Source organism: Oncorhynchus tshawytscha, linkage group LG22 (genome assembly GCF_018296145.1).
Source record: "Oncorhynchus tshawytscha isolate Ot180627B linkage group LG22, Otsh_v2.0, whole genome shotgun sequence".
Classification (NCBI taxonomy): domain Eukaryota; kingdom Metazoa; phylum Chordata; class Actinopteri; order Salmoniformes; family Salmonidae; genus Oncorhynchus; species Oncorhynchus tshawytscha.
In genome coordinates, this window is record NC_056450.1 from 24363941 (window position 1) to 24379637 (window position 15697).

A 15697-nucleotide genomic window follows, 5' to 3' on the forward strand; every position below is an offset into this window, starting at 1 on the left:
TGTTTAGTCTTTTCAGTCTAATTTTTATTGCTCAGAAGAAAGATATGGAGAGGTACAGAGAGGAGAACGGAAGTGTAGAGGATAAGGGAAACAGACAAGCGGGTCACCAAACGCTGACAAACACCTACGTGGCCATGTCTTGAAGCATCTTTAAAACATTACTGTTAATGTACAAAATACTTCAATTCCATTCAGCACATCATTTTCTCTACTGTATTTATGCCTTCTAACAAAAAGAAGCCAACCATGCCTGACGCCACCCTGAAACCGGTGACTGAATACAGTACTTTCATTCCTGTGTTATGACATTCTCTCATAGGAAAACACAGTCGCACACTCACACATTCATACTTACACACATGCCATGCACTCACAAACATTCAAAAAGGGTAACTGACCTCTCAACAACAAAAACAAAGTACACAGGCCTTGGGTTCAGTTAACAGAAAAAGCTATCCAACCCTCATGCCTTTTCTGTACTTATTTAAAAGAAGCTCAGTTAAAAGTCAACTTAATTGTTACTTGGTATTTTCTTTTTATTTCCAATTTACATCAATTAAAATTGTAACAAAATAAACAAAACAAAAAAAATGATCTTGATCATAAAATGTAATAATAACAAAAAAATCTACACACCCTCACACACACAGAGACAACCCCCCCTGGTTGTTTGGGCGGCTCTCCTTGGAGTCCCGTGATTCTATTTGTGGGGCATGGACTCCATAGGGTACTACCCAAAGTCCCTTGGTTTTCTGCTTTGCCTGGCTGCACCTGTCCTCCAGGGTGGGGTGTGTGTGTGTGGTGTGGTGTGAGGCTAGTGGGAATGGGGGGGGGCAGAGACTGAATTCTAGAACTCATAGCACCTTCTGAAGATGGAGCACCCCAAAGCAAAGATGGCCGTTCAGCCCCAGTTCCACCCAAAAGCACATGTTGGTCAGCTCAAGATTTAAGGTGAATGTTTTCACTGTGTTTTTCAGCGTGAGGTAGCTTTAAACAATCAGGATGACTACAACTTTCCCCAATTTTATTAGAAAATGTAGGTTGTTTGTGAACTGAGTAAGATATTTTCCTCTAATGGACAGTGAAGGGGTAAAAGACAATGGAAAAATACATCCCAAATTAATCCTCATTTTCCAAAAAGTGTTGGTGTGCATATATCTAGACACATGTACACACACAATGTGGAAATATATATAAAACCATCTGGCTGTTTTATAAACACACACTTTTACAACACAGAACCAAAGATTTATAATGCACAGTAAAAGTTTCTCTCCCCGTCTTGATGGTAAAAAACATTTGGAGCACTTGGACTTGTTTATAATAACTGAAAATATGTTTTGGTCCACATTGATTCAAAATGGCATATTTGTAGCTAGGTTGGAGAGGAGACGGGGGAGGGAGGTGGAGTAGAAGTGGGAGGTTCTAGGTCTTCTGTGGTAGGATGGGCTTGTTTTGCTCTTATGGTGAAGCTCCCCAGTCCTACTGTACCAAACCTCTGCCCATGTAAGGTTTAGACAATAAATAAGTGACATCGAGTCATGTTTCTGTTTCTTCATCACTCGTCTCTTGGCTTGGTCCCTCTTCCTCCTGGCTCATTCCCGTCAACTGTGGGCCATGGGAAACATGACTGGATCTCAGGAAGTGGGTTGACAGGGAATGCTGGAACGCCGGTGCCCTTCAGTGCTAACATCCATGGAGTACAACTTGGAGAGCACTTTGCCAGAGAAACAGTTTCCTTCTTTTTTTTTTTTAAAGTCAGTCTTCTTTTTTGTAGAGTGTGTATTGTTTCATAGTTGAGTTATTTCTTTCATATTTGAGTTTTTTTGCCATTGTGTTTATTTCACTTTACAAGAAGCAGACTGTTCCCACATCCACACCGAACTCCTGGTCCGCTCCTCCAATGTCCATGGGAGCAATGTCCACGATGGGCAGACGGGAGGTCTTCTGTGTTTTGTACTCGAAGACAGTCTTTCCCCACTGGCCTGTGTGTTTCTGTGGGACGACAACAGAGACATGTTGAAGTGCAGTAACCCTCTATATATTTCCATAGACTACAATAACAGAAAAATGGCTTTTTAAAATTTTTCTACTGTGACTGCACTGTGCCTTCCCCCATGGTCCTACTTAACTATGTCCATCCTTTCCCTGACCTAACGTGACAGTGCCTAATCCCTCTCACCTTGCAGTCATCCTCCATAACGCTGTAGGTGAAGCGGCTGTTTCCCTCAGCTCTGATCTCCACGTCGTTGGAGCCCTGGAGCAGCAGAGCCTTCTTCAGGTTGCCCGTGGATGCGTCCATATAGGCCACGCTGTTCTTGCAGTGGTAGGTGAGGCTCTGAGACGCTTCCGTGGACAGCAGCCTCAGGAAGGTCAGCTGGATACTGGCGGCGTTGGTACCGTCCTCAGCGTAGCTGAACTATACAGGGAGAGGGAGGGTTAAGTGTGACATGGTAAGGACGAGTGCAGTCGCAAAAATGGAGGTCATATGGAGGTCATAGGTTTATGGATGGTAGGATTTTGTGATGTCTATCAATTATCTGCGAGGCTGAAATATAGGTTTAATTCATAAAAGGAAACACTGAGGAAGGGTTTGACTGATGATCAGGATAACCCTTGAAATGAAGTTCTACTAAAGGAGTAGCTATGTTTCACTCAAAGGTGCCAGTGACATTATTATTGATAGCGAGAAGAGACTCACGTGGAATCCTCCATTCATGGTCTCTCCGAACCAGACATGTTTGCGGTCGTTGCTCTTGCTTGTCCACCAGTTCTTTTGAGGCACGTTGGCTATGCTGGGGTACACACAGGTCTCGCCAGTCTCCATGTTGCAGAAGACCTTGATGGCATCAGCTGTGCTACCAATGTTAGGATCCACCCAGTAGTCACCTGAAGAACGAGAGGAGCAGAGGAAAAATTGTTCAAACCCTAGCACTGTTTGGACTGATCATGTTATACACGTGTTCTTTCCTTTCTACACTGTATATTTTGGGGGAATCTTCCTTGATGAATAAAAAACAAAATTCCATAAATCCTTTTCTCTCTTTTCTTTCCATTCACTCTCTTTTCCCTCTCCTCTGCGCGTTCCCCCACTCACCGCTCTTCCACTCTGGGTGGCACAGTTTGAGGTCTCTGCAGGTGCGGGCAGGGTTCTTCTGGCTACCATCAGGGCTGCGCAGGTTCTCGATCTGGTTGTTGAGGGACTTGAGTGTGGAGTCCACCTCCACGTCGTGCTGCCTCAGGGAGCTGGACGCCTCGTCAGCTCTCATGTACCTCAGGGGATCCGGAGACTTCTCAGGCTGAGACAGGCCAGCAAAGGCAGACATGTCGATGCCAGGGCCGGGAGGACCAGGAGGACCAGGGGGTCCGGGGTTACCAGGTGGACCCTGAAGGAGGAGAGGAGATCAAATATGAAGACTTTAAGACTTTTGCTGCTACATGTACAGTATATATAGTATATTCAGGTAAGTCTAATGTTGACAAGCGTTACTCACAGCAGGGCCAGTTTCTCCAGAACGACCACGAGGTCCAGGGGGTCCGAGGGGTCCAGGCTGACCGTTAGATCCATCCTTACCAGCGGGGCCGACTGGGCCAGGGGGTCCCTGAGGAGATGGATAGGGTGGGTCAGTCATGGCTCATACATATGGATGCTAGCATAGCATGAATACATGTAAACCCCCCTTTAGTGTTTGGTTTCACATTGTTTTAAACTTTTACCTGATATAACGTTATTGTCCAATTGTTGTTGATTATGTGTGAGAGTACTCTCTCTTTAATTCAAGAACAACCTGCTTATCGGACATTACAAATTTAGCATTTATCTCACTTTGGGTAAAAAATGATTCACGTTGTAGTGACCAGCCCTTTCCCTCTCTTTATCATGCAATTCGTTTCAATGGATTATTTTAAAAGTAGTAACCTCTCCCGTCTGTCTTCCATTCTTCCATAGCATGTTGTAATCATAAAAGCATTAGCCTTCCTTGTTATCATAGAATAGGCTAATTAAAAACAGTGGCTATTTCCGTCCTCCACTTTATCATGGTGTTGGAGGATTATAACTAGATTATAATTGGTGTTGGTGGATTATGACTAGCCTGTGCCGCTCATTATCATAGCATGGGATAACTACTGTATATGAGTAGTCTATATTTGTCTAATCAGAGTATGGAGGGATTAGAGAAGTGTTCTGTTCTTTTCTCCACCTCTTCTTCTCTTTCGTCTGAACTCACCTTAGCACCACTAGGTCCGGCAGGTCCAGCAGCTCCCTGGTCTCCAGCGGAGCCCTGTTAAGATAATGACGACAGGAAGTCAGGGAACAGAACTTATTCCACATTGAAAGTCAGGCATTCTACTTCTACGCAGATAGAGAGGTATAATAACTGGTGCAGCATGGCCAGAGGATTTGGGTGACTTACTGGAGGTCCAGGAAGACCCTGCAGACCGGTGAAGCCACGGTGTCCCTTCTGTCCCCTCTCTCCTGTCTCGCCAGCCTCTCCCTTGTCTCCACGGGGTCCTTGGGGTCCCTGATGTGGAGAGGCAGAGGGTGTCAATCAACTCAGTGTGCCAATGCAGGTACAGCTACAGTAGGTATAGTTTATTAGAGAGTGGTGTGTGTTTCAGAATGAGGAACATTGACACTCACAGCCATTCCTCTAGCGCCAGCTGGTCCAGCGGGTCCGGCAGGTCCTTGAGCACCCTAAAAACAAGAGTGAGGTTCTTCCATTAGACAGGCTAACAACAAGTACCATCAAATACAAAACACCAACATTTCTCTCATTCATATTGTGTGTAGTTTTGTAGGGGTACTCACTCCCTCTCCTCTGTCTCCCTGCTTGCCCAGGGGGCCGACAGGGCCGGGGGCACCGGGAGCGCCGGGAGCGCCAGGTGCACCTGCAGGACCAGTGTTACCACGCTCACCCTACATGTGGAGAGAAGATCATAGGATATAAGGACATTTCAAGAACATTTGATATCTTATCTATCAATTGGACTGATTGGTTTGATTGGTGTATAATGCAGGTAAGTAAGCATCTCAGCAAACCCAAATTGGTTCTGTGAAAGTGCCTGAAACATTTGTTAGGATGTGGCAAATATTCTCATAACACAAAAACGGTCCAGTTGTGCTGATGATTATACGATGTTTGTATAAAACATTTGCCTGATGTTGCAAGAACATTCCCAGAACATATTTCATTCTTCACTGGTACATTGTGTTGTTACATTACCTGGAAACCTAATGAGAACGTTTGGAGAATGTTCTGTGGTGGTTGTTACAGATGTTATGCAAAACATTTTTGTGAATGTTAGAATATTTCATTTAAAACATTAAAAAAAACAAAAAAACATTTTGTTGTCAAGAACATTATTTGAATGTTTTTGTGATTACCATCCTAATGTTAGATAAACCCTAGAACTTAATGGGAATCTTAGCTAATGTTCTGGGAATGTTCGCACTTTGCTGGATTTCACTCCAAGGTCTACTACACAGCGTGTTATTTGTCACATGCACCGAATACACCAGTTGTAGTCTATACCTGTTGTATTCGGTGCATGTGACAAATAACATTTTATAGAATAAAATACAATTTCATTTGGAGTGTCTCACCTTGACTCCGGTGGATCCATCTCTACCAGGGGGCCCATCAGATCCAGCGTTGCCCTGTGAGTTAGAGACAGAGATTTAATCAATACATGAAATGTATTGGCTTCCAGTCCTGAAGTAGCTGCCAAAGCAACACGATTGGGGTCCATGGGTTAATGGTGCTGTAGAAATACAGATGGCTGTGGTTGTTGTTTGCGATTGACTATGGTTGTGTTTTTTTGTTTTCTGTTGTGTCATTGGTTGTTATTGTTACAGTTGTGGTGATTATTTACATTTTTGCTTTATGGTTATTGTATGTGTGTGTGGAGGGAGGGGTGTTCTTGTTTTGGAAAGTCGCTGTTGTTGTTCTGGTGATTATTGATGTATTTTTATGTTGTTGTTGTGGGTGTTGTTGTTTATGTTGCTGTTGTCATTCCTATGGTTCTTGCAGTAGCTCAACCCAGAGGTGTAATTATATTGGCCAGCTGGTGGCACTATAGTGCAGCTATGGCCTTTATCCCGGTAATTGCTGCGTGCAGCTACAGTGGCCTACATTTGTTATTGTTGTGGTTTATATTGTTGTTGTGGCCTGTGTTGTCGTGGTTTAGTTCTGACCTCTCTTCCGGGCTCGCCAGAAGGTCCAGACAGTCCAGGAGGCCCCACAGGCCCAGGGGGTCCACGGTCACCACCAGCACCAGGAGCTCCCTGCTTACCGGGCTCTCCCTGGGACACACAGAATATCAGCGAATAAGTGTCAGACGTCATCACTATAACCACAAGGATGTAACATTTGACTAGTCAATGGGTTAATGGACTTAACTATTGATTTGCATGCAAAGTAGGACTTCAGCAACTGGCTAAACGCCCCTATGTGGGAAAAGGCAGCAAAAGAAAAGCAGCAAAACCCCAAAAGAAAGTCTGTTGTAGGTCGTAGTATGATGGAAATGAAAGTTCTGAATGCATCCCCGTTACAGCCAATTAGTCACGGACTTCTTTGTGACAGTTTTAAGGAGAAAGAATTCTGGATGTAGATCTGTCATATTGAACGCATGTGGTTATCAGGACTCCATGATATAACAGTCGATCACTCCAGGCATCCCAGATATGATATTCTGGTAAATATGTTGCTTAGTTACCACGCAATGGTGCAGGACTAGTGTGAGTTACAGTGGGGCAAAAAAGTATTTAGTCAGCCAACAATTGTGCAAGTTCTCCCACTAAAAAAGATGAGAGAGGCCTGTAATTTTCATCATAGGTACATTTCAACTATGACAGACAAGTGAGACATTTTTTCCAGAAAATCACATTGTAGGATTTTTAATGAATTTATTTGCAAATTATGGTGGGAAACAAGTATTTGGTCAATAACAAAAGTTTATCTCAATACTTTGTTATATACCCTTTGTTGGCAATGACAGAGGTCAAACGTTTTCTGTAAGTCTTCACATGGTTTTCACACACTGTTGCTGGTATTTTGGCCCATTCCTCCATGCAGATCTACTCTAGAGCAGTGATGTTTTGGGGCTGTTGCTGGTCAACATGGACTTTCAACTCCCTCCAAAGATTTTCTATGGGGTTGAGATCTGGAGACTGGCTAGGCCACTCCAGGACCTTGAAATGCTTCTTACGAAGCCACTCCTTCATTGCCTGGGCAGTGTGTTTGGGATCATTGTCGTGCTGAAAGACCCAGCCACGTTTGATCTTCAATGCCCTTGCTGATGGAAGGAGGTTTTCACTCAAAATCTCATGATACATGGCCCCATTCATTCTTTCCTTTACATGGATCAGTCGTCCTGGTCCCTTTGCAGAAAAACAGCCCCAAAGCATGATGTTTCCACCCCCATGCTTCACAGTAGGTATGGTGTTCTTTGGATGCAACTCAGCATTCTTTGTCCTCCAAACACGACGAGTTGAGATTTTACCAAAAAGTTATATTTTGGTTTCATCTGACCATATGACATTCTCCCAATCTTCTTCTGGATCATCCAAATACTCTCTAGCAAACTTCAGACGGGCCTGGACATGTACTGGCTTAAGCAGGGGGACATGTCTGGCACTGCAGGATTTGAGTCCCTGGCGGCGTAGTGTGTTACTGATGGTAGGCTTTGTTACTTTGGTCCCAGCTCTCTGCAGGTCATTCACTAGGTCCCCCCGTGTGGTTCTGGGATTTTTTGCTCACCGTTCTTGTGATCATTTTGACCCCACGGGGTGAGATCTTGCGTGGAGCCCCAGATCGAGGGAGATTATCAGTGGTCTTGTATGTCTTCCATTTACTAATAATTGCTCCCACAGTTGATTTCTTCAAACCAAGTTGCTCACCTATTGCAGATTCAGTCTTCCCAGCCTGGTACAGGTCTACAATTTTGTTTCTGGTGTCCTTTGACAGTTCTTTGGTCTTGGCCATAGTGGAGTTTGGAGTGTGACTGTTTGAGGTTGTGGACAGGTGTCTTTTATACTGATAACAAGTTCAAACAGGTGCCATTAATACAGGTAACGAGTGGAGGACAGAGGAGCCTCTTAAAGAAGAAGTTACAGGTCTGTGAGAGCCAGAAATCTTGCTTGTTTGTAGGTGACCAAATACTTATTTTCCACCATAATTTGCAAATAAATTCATAAAAAAATCCTACAATGTGATTTTCTGCATTTTCCTTCTCATTCCATCTGTCATAGTTGAAGTGTACCTATGATGAAAATTACAGGCCTCTCTCATCTTTTTAAGTGGGAGAACTTGCACAATTGGTGGCTGACTAAATACTTTTTTGCCCCACTGTATGTGAACCTGGATTTAAAGAGAGCTTACCATACAACTGGACCAGTAAGAGCAATGGTTCCATAACAATGACCTGGCTTTCAAGTTCATAGCCTACTGCAAGGGTGCTAGTACTATCAGGGATGAGATACTCACAGAAGGACCAGGAAGGCCAGGGAAGCCCCTCTCTCCACGCTGCCCAGGCAGACCAACAATACCACGTGACCCACCCAGACCCTGGGGACCTGAAGGACCATCGGGACCCTAGAGATAGAGAAGACAATAGGTCAGTTTAATACATTGACTTCACAACTCCAGTTCCAGCTCATTGACTTCACAACTCCAGTTCCAGCTCATTGACTTCACAACTCCAGTTCTAGCTCATTGACTTCACAACTCCAGTTCTAGCTCATTGACTTCACAACTCCAGTTCTAGCTCATTGACTTCACAACTCCAGCTCTAGCTCATTGCCTTCACGACTCCAGCTCTAGCTCATTGACTTCACAACTCCAGTTCTAGCTCATTGACTTCACGACTCCAGTTCTAGCTCATTGACTTCACAACTCCAGTTCTAGCTCATTGACTTCACAACTCCAGTTCTAGCTCATTGACTTCACAACTCCAGCTCTAGCTCATTGACTTCACAACTCCAGCTCTAGCTCATTGACTTCACGACTCCAGCTCTAGCTCATTGCCTTCACGACTCCAGCTCTAGCTCATTGACTTCACGACTCCAGCTCTAGCTCATTGACTTCACAACTCCAGCTCTAGCTCATTGACTTCACAACTCCAGCTCTAGCTCATTGACTTCACAACTCCAGCTCTAGCTCATTGACTTCACAACTCCAGCTCATTGACTTCACAACTCCAGCTCATTGACTTCACAACTCCAGCTCTAGCTCATTGACTTCACAACTCCAGCTCTAGCTCATTGACTTCACAACTCCAGCTCATTGACTTCACAACTCCAGCTCATTGACTTCACAACTCCAGCTCATTGACTTCACAACTCCAGCTCTAGCTCATTGACTTCATAACTCCAGCTCTAGCTCATTGACTTCATAACTCCAGCTCTAGCTCATTGACTTCATAACTCCAGCTCTAGCTCATTGAAATTAAGTGATAGACAATCTAGGTGGCTGAGTTGGTGTTACTAAGCCTACAAGGGGTAAAAGGCTGGGTGGCGTTTCCTCCATGAGATATCATATAAGAGTGGAGGGGGAAGACTCACAGGGAGACCATCCCCTCCAGCATCTCCCTTCTCGCCAGGGGCTCCAGCAGCTCCACGCAGCCCAGCGTCTCCCTGTCTTCCTGGGGTTCCAGAGTCACCACGAACTCCCTTAGGACCGTCTTTACCAGCAGGACCAGCGGGGCCAGCAGCACCAGGGTTACCCTGAGAGAGGGAAACAGAGAGATGCAGCATATTTCAATCACACAGATATACACAGGTAATCTCAATGAAAAGGTGACTTTCTATTGTCTATGGATACTTGTGATGATGTGATACTCACGTTAGGCCCGGGAGAACCAACTCTTCCAGCAGCACCAGGGAAACCAGTAGCACCCTACCAACATGAGAGAGGGACAACACAATATTTCAGTAAAAGCAATTACAGAACATAGCATTTTATATTGTCACTTACTATTGGGTAATAATCTCTTATCATTGGAACTGTTGACTTACAGAAGCCCCCTGGGCACCACGAGCTCCTTTAGGTCCAGAAACACCAGTAGGACCCTGGAATAAAAAGCAACCAGAAACACAATTAGACAAAGAAACAAGAAGTGCATCAATTGTGTTCTCAAATACTCTTAATTTCTTATAGATTATAGAATGGTAATGTCTTGGGCAATAAGACGTCTCTGGGACATACAGCTATTTTATATCTCAAAGTTAATTTTGAGGGGTACCTACCACAGGTCCAGGGGCCCCAGAGGGTCCTTGAGGTCCATGGGCACCACCATCTCCCTTCTGTCCAGCCTCGCCTAACTCTCCCTTGGCTCCAGGCTGACCATCTGCACCCTGGAGGATGGAAGATGCAGGTCAATAAAGATCCAGTGTTTTATATGGATTAGATTATTGTTTGCATTGAAACTGATGTACTTAATGTGGTTCTACTCACAGGTGGCCCAGCGAAGCCAGCAGGCCCGGGGGGACCACCCTCACCACGGTCACCCTACAAGAAGAGAGAAGGGCTCAAAACAGGTGCCACAGAGGAAGACATTCTGTACGTGTATGTGTCCCTGTCCATCAAGTTGCAGGTGCAGTGATTTAATGTGAAGGAAGCTACAGTATACTCAAGAAGTTAACCTTTCTGAGGGAATCAAGATGGTGTACTTGGAAATGATTTTACTATTCATAACTGTATATGCTGGGAAACTTGGATAGTGAGTGGTCTTTGAATCAATATGAACAGTATCTTCAGATCAAAATGTCTGGTGACTGACTAAATATTTGGATCTGTAGAGCTCTACATTGATTCATGGCAGGGTCTGGTTCTCTAGTTTCTTCCTGCTCTCTGTACTGTAGTGAAAGTAGTTTGCACTTTGTACATTTCAAACCTGGGCATGTTGACAACATGATTGATTTAATACAAATCTAAAAACGGACCATATGAAACTGGAGGCAGAGAGATACAACTTACAGGAGCACCACGGGCACCAGCAGCACCAGTTGGGCCAGAAGGTCCACCCTCGCCCTGAGAGGGAAGGAGAGAGGAATGACAAACCCATACTGTACACATACAGTACATTTTTACATTACAATCATCTGTCAAATAAACATTAGACCATACACCTAATAACAGGTGAATTTTGTAATTATTATGGTAATTCTCACCTTTATGCCATTGGGACCAGCTGGGCCAGGAGGACCAATGGGACCAGTCAAACCCTGAGGGGGAGGAGAGAAGACAGATGGAGAGGAGAGAGATGGAGTTATTATCGACCTCACATGGGGTCATTGGATCATTGTATTTTAATATGCTGACAGAGTTGGCACAGGAGAGTGTGGCTATGTTCTCTGTTTCTGCTGAGTACTCACTCTAGAACCGTCTTTTCCAGAAGCGCCCTCAGGTCCTTTCTCTCCATTGTCACCCTGTAAGACACAGAAAACATTGGCATCTTAGTATGTATCTAGCAGACATCATGATATAACCTTGCAATCCACTGTCTAGTTTTCTACGACTATGATTAGAGTATATTTTTTAGGGTTTTTACTCACTCTGTCGCCCTTGGCGCCGGAGATTCCACCAGCTCCCCTCTCTCCTGGCATACCCTGCAGACCTGGGGGTCCCTGAGCTCCAGCACCACCAGATGGCCCAATGGCTCCCTGTCAGAGAGGGGGAACATGGATTTGGAAGTTGGCTGATCACACTTTCTGATGTTTCTCTCTTCAGTAGTGGCTTTGTGATTGCTAGACTATAGGGACTCAGAAGTTCTCCAAGTGCCCAATAAAAGCAGAAACTCTTATTGAAGATGAGGTTGGCCGAAGGGAGCGGCTCTTAACCTTCGGTCCATCACTTCCGGGAGTTCCAGGAAGTCCACGAGGTCCCTGCAGACCCTGAGATCCAGCACCGCCTCTCTCACCAGGGAAACCACGCTCGCCCTATAAGGGAACAGAGAGACAGGAAGTGAGAGGCAGAAACAGGGAGGACTACAGACGTAAATGTTTGACAAGTAGATGGCGGTGGCTATGTAGATGATTATGGCAGTGAGAGAGAAAAACATCTATATCAGACTTATTGTAGAAATGAAAACTCACTCTAGGTCCAGTAGCACCAGCAGCACCAGCCTCTCCAGGAACACCCTACAGAGAGAGGAGAGAGACATTGTAGCTGCATATTTTTACAGTAGATTAATCATACGTTTTAGAATACAGCATGTGCTTGTGTTTGCTAGTATAACTTGATCAGGATAAAGTGCTGAGGTGTGTGATAACAAATGTGACGTGAGTAACATGGTTAGATGTTCCTAATGTGTTCAATCAATCAGGGACCTGGACAGGCCTGGTGTGTTGCTGTGGCAGTGTGGACACTCACCGCATCACCAGGCTTGCCTCCCTCTCCTGGGGGGCCAGCAGGTCCGGGCAGACCCTGCACAACAACACAAGACAGTCAGTGACTTCCTATGACATCATAAAAAATGGACATCAAGTTATTCTGAATGGAATCATTTATGTTCTAGCCGATCCAGAAAAGTAAGGTGAACTCACCTGGAAGCCTGAAGGTCCAGCAGCTCCTTGCTCTCCTCTCTCTCCAGCAGGTCCCTAAGATGGAAGCACCTCAGATGATCAAAAAAGGTGATCAAGTGATTGACACAGCATTAGCACCCTGTGGAGCTGTGTGTAAGTTTGGGAATGCCATTGCATTCACATGCTCAAAGAGAGATGCTAGCTATTACAGATACTATGGCTACACTTATGTTATGAGTGCACCAAATACATTGATTATATCACTATGGGGTGCAGTTGTCATGTCTAAAATAGATGTCTCCTTAAGAACGGTCTAAAATACTTTATATCGCTTTGTTGTATTTTACAATACGTCTGTCAGTGGTTGAACACTTACAGGAGGGCCGAGAGGTCCAGCAGCACCAGTCTCACCATCTTTACCAGCCAGACCCTGTTCAGAGAGAGAAAATGTATCAGTTCTTCATGAACCACCACAGCAAAGGAAAGGATCGGTGTCAGATCCTCCACTGTTTTACTTCTTGAAACTTTGTGGCGGTTAAACACCAAAACTGCACAGATGTTAACTCAACTTCGCTAAGACCAAGGGATACAGGAAGGTCATCTAAAAGGTTAATCTACTTACGATCAGACCTTGACGACCCACAAGACCCTTCTCTCCTGCCTTGCCAGGCTCACCCTGTTGAAAGAAAAATACACTGGTCAGTCACAGAGAAGAAGCATGGACATCAAGTGCAAGGGGAATTAATGGGGACGTTTACATAGTTATTTGCCTGTACTGTCAGATACTGTCTGTATATGGTGCTGGAGGCAAATCTACAGGCAATTTCTTCCCTCTGGGTATCAAAACATTATTAGAAACCCCTGTGACACTTACATTGGCTCCCTTTGGTCCGGGGAATCCCATCACACCAGGCTGGCCACGGGCTCCCTGAGGACCAGGTGGGCCGGGGCGACCATCCTCACCAGCAGCACCCTACAGTACCACACACCGAGAAGAGAGGAGCAAGTCAACATCACTCGAGATCTCGTTTGTTTTGTATTTTACCCCCTTTTTCTCCCCAGTTTCGATTTTGTCTCATCGGTGCACCTCCCCAACCGGCTCAGGAGGCGAAGGTCGAGTGATGCATCCTCCGAAACATGACCCTCCTAACCGCGCTTCTTAACACCGCCCGCTTAACCCGAAAGCCGGCAGCACCAATCTGTTGGAAGAACCACCTGACGACCGAGGTCAGCCTGCAGGCACCCGGCCCGCCACAAGGAGTTGGTAGAGCGCGATGAGCCAAGTAAAGCCCCCCCAGCCAAACCCTCCCCTAACCCGGTCGATGCTGGGCCAATTGTGTGCCGCCTATGGAACTCCCAATCACAGACGGTTGTGATGCGATACAGTGCCTTAGACCACTGCGACACTTGGGTGGCCCCTCCATTGAGATTTTGTACATTTTATACATCTCACGGGTTTAGAAAGGAAAACTGTATTACTGCACCAAATCTTGGTTAATTGTATGGCAAAATGTTTGAGTGGAATACAGTATGTGGTCTAGACGGGAAAAGAGGCATACTTACACCAGGACCAACTTTGCCTTGAGGACCAGCATCTCCAGGGCGACCAGTGAGACCCTGTGAGCATCACACACAATGAGAGAGTGTCAACCCAATACATGAAGGCTGACAGACTGAACCACAGCTCTTGTTCTGGCTGGTTGTGATGATGGAGGTGGTGGGGACCTGGGGTACTACTACTCACTCTGGCTCCAGGAAGACCAGGCTCTCCTGTGCGGCCAGGGTCACCAGTGCCTCCCTTAGGCCCACCCACGCCGGGAACACCACGGTCACCAGGGGCTCCCTGTTTAGGAAGAGTGGAGAGAAAGAGAGGTATTAGTGTTTTATGCATTTATCACTCAAGCTTAAACGACATTACTTATAAACTGTGACTGGCCATTGTATTAATCACAGCTGCTACAACAGGATACCAGCAGTACAATATAACAGGGTTGGTTGTTTTGAAACTACTCAGCCATCTACAACATCTTACAGTTAGGGACTCATTAAGTAGACTTGTGATTTTGCAACTACTTCTGTCCATTCCTGGATATCAGGTGAGATGGGGCATTGAGAACTGTAAAAGTGTCAAGACCAACCTTAGAACCAGCAAGACCATCCTGACCTGGGAAACCACGGTTACCGGGAGCTCCCTAGAAACAAGGACAGAGAGAAGAGGGAATATTTAATTGATGAGGAATAGGATATGGGAAGAACTGATATGACCCAATGACTCAAAAATCTGTGGTGAGATCTGTGATGGTTCAAATCCTTACTCTCTCGCCAGGAGGTCCAAGTGGTCCAGCAGCACCGGGCTCTCCTCTTGCTCCTCTCTTGCCCTCCTCACCAGCGGGGCCAGGGGCGCCATGGGGACCTATAGGGCCCTACAGGGGGTGACCAAGAAGATAGCAGATTAATTTCAAACATACTTCCAGGTCCATCTCAGTAGAATGAAAAAGTGCAGATTTGATATGAATGATATGTGTTTCATCAAAACAGAACTCACAAGCTCTCCCTTGGGACCAGCCTCTCCTTTGAAGCCAGGAATACCAGGGTCTCCCTACAACATAAACAGGTGCAAAGTCAAAAACATCTAAAATAGGAGCAATGTTATTCACAGCACATTATCTGTCATGACCCCACCTCCCTGTACACCCTCCAAGACTAACCAATGTAAACCAACCTACAGCACCACCAACATATAATTGGTGTGTCCAGGTTTTGGGGTGAATATAGGGGACTTACAGACTGTCCCTTGGGTCCAAGAGGTCCTGTTGCTCCCTGAGGTCCGGGGGGGCCACGGGGTCCGGGGAAACCAGGTGCACCGGCAATTCCAGAAGCGCCCTACAGAAAGAGAGAGAGAAAGTAATTGAATATTACTGACTGAGCAGTAGACTGATAATGAACTAAGAGCAGTGGTTATTTCATGCTGAGTATATAAAGAGTGTAGAGGGTACATTCTACACCCATATAGTGTAAGAATATGCTTACAGCAGATCCTTTAGCTCCAGGGATACCATCAGTGCCAGGGTTGCCCTAAAGGAGCAGAGGAGCAGAGACAAGGTGAAGAGATGAAAATAATGCATCAGTTAATTGATGAGAGATGATCAGTGTGAGATAATGCACTTCAGACTC

The 15697-nt window shown here is 45.5% G+C and overlaps 1 protein-coding gene across 1 annotated transcript in view; it reads right to left on the minus strand.

The window, feature by feature from the left end:
• Positions 1–2: 2 nt before the first annotated feature.
• LOC112222151 (collagen alpha-1(II) chain-like) overlaps positions 3–15697 on the minus strand; it is a 28482-nt gene continuing 12787 nt past the window's right edge. The window contains exons 19-53 of the mRNA XM_024384796.2: positions 15554–15598; positions 15308–15406; positions 15069–15122; positions 14839–14946; positions 14662–14715; positions 14268–14366; positions 14087–14140; positions 13398–13496; positions 13146–13199; positions 12900–12953; positions 12545–12598; positions 12372–12425; positions 12095–12139; positions 11840–11938; positions 11555–11662; positions 11375–11428; positions 11171–11224; positions 10977–11030; positions 10455–10508; positions 10247–10354; positions 10016–10069; positions 9843–9896; positions 9563–9724; positions 8487–8594; positions 6197–6304; positions 5606–5659; positions 4811–4918; positions 4643–4696; positions 4416–4523; positions 4230–4283; positions 3495–3602; positions 3098–3386; positions 2702–2889; positions 2183–2419; positions 3–1995 (exon numbers count right to left, since the gene is read on the minus strand). Of these exons, the coding sequence (XP_024240564.2) occupies positions 1849–1995; positions 2183–2419; positions 2702–2889; positions 3098–3386; positions 3495–3602; positions 4230–4283; positions 4416–4523; positions 4643–4696; positions 4811–4918; positions 5606–5659; positions 6197–6304; positions 8487–8594; positions 9563–9724; positions 9843–9896; positions 10016–10069; positions 10247–10354; positions 10455–10508; positions 10977–11030; positions 11171–11224; positions 11375–11428; positions 11555–11662; positions 11840–11938; positions 12095–12139; positions 12372–12425; positions 12545–12598; positions 12900–12953; positions 13146–13199; positions 13398–13496; positions 14087–14140; positions 14268–14366; positions 14662–14715; positions 14839–14946; positions 15069–15122; positions 15308–15406; positions 15554–15598 (3237 nt within the window). The 3' untranslated portion in view covers positions 3–1848. The remainder of the gene's footprint in view (positions 1996–2182; positions 2420–2701; positions 2890–3097; positions 3387–3494; positions 3603–4229; positions 4284–4415; positions 4524–4642; positions 4697–4810; positions 4919–5605; positions 5660–6196; positions 6305–8486; positions 8595–9562; positions 9725–9842; positions 9897–10015; positions 10070–10246; positions 10355–10454; positions 10509–10976; positions 11031–11170; positions 11225–11374; positions 11429–11554; positions 11663–11839; positions 11939–12094; positions 12140–12371; positions 12426–12544; positions 12599–12899; positions 12954–13145; positions 13200–13397; positions 13497–14086; positions 14141–14267; positions 14367–14661; positions 14716–14838; positions 14947–15068; positions 15123–15307; positions 15407–15553; positions 15599–15697) is intronic.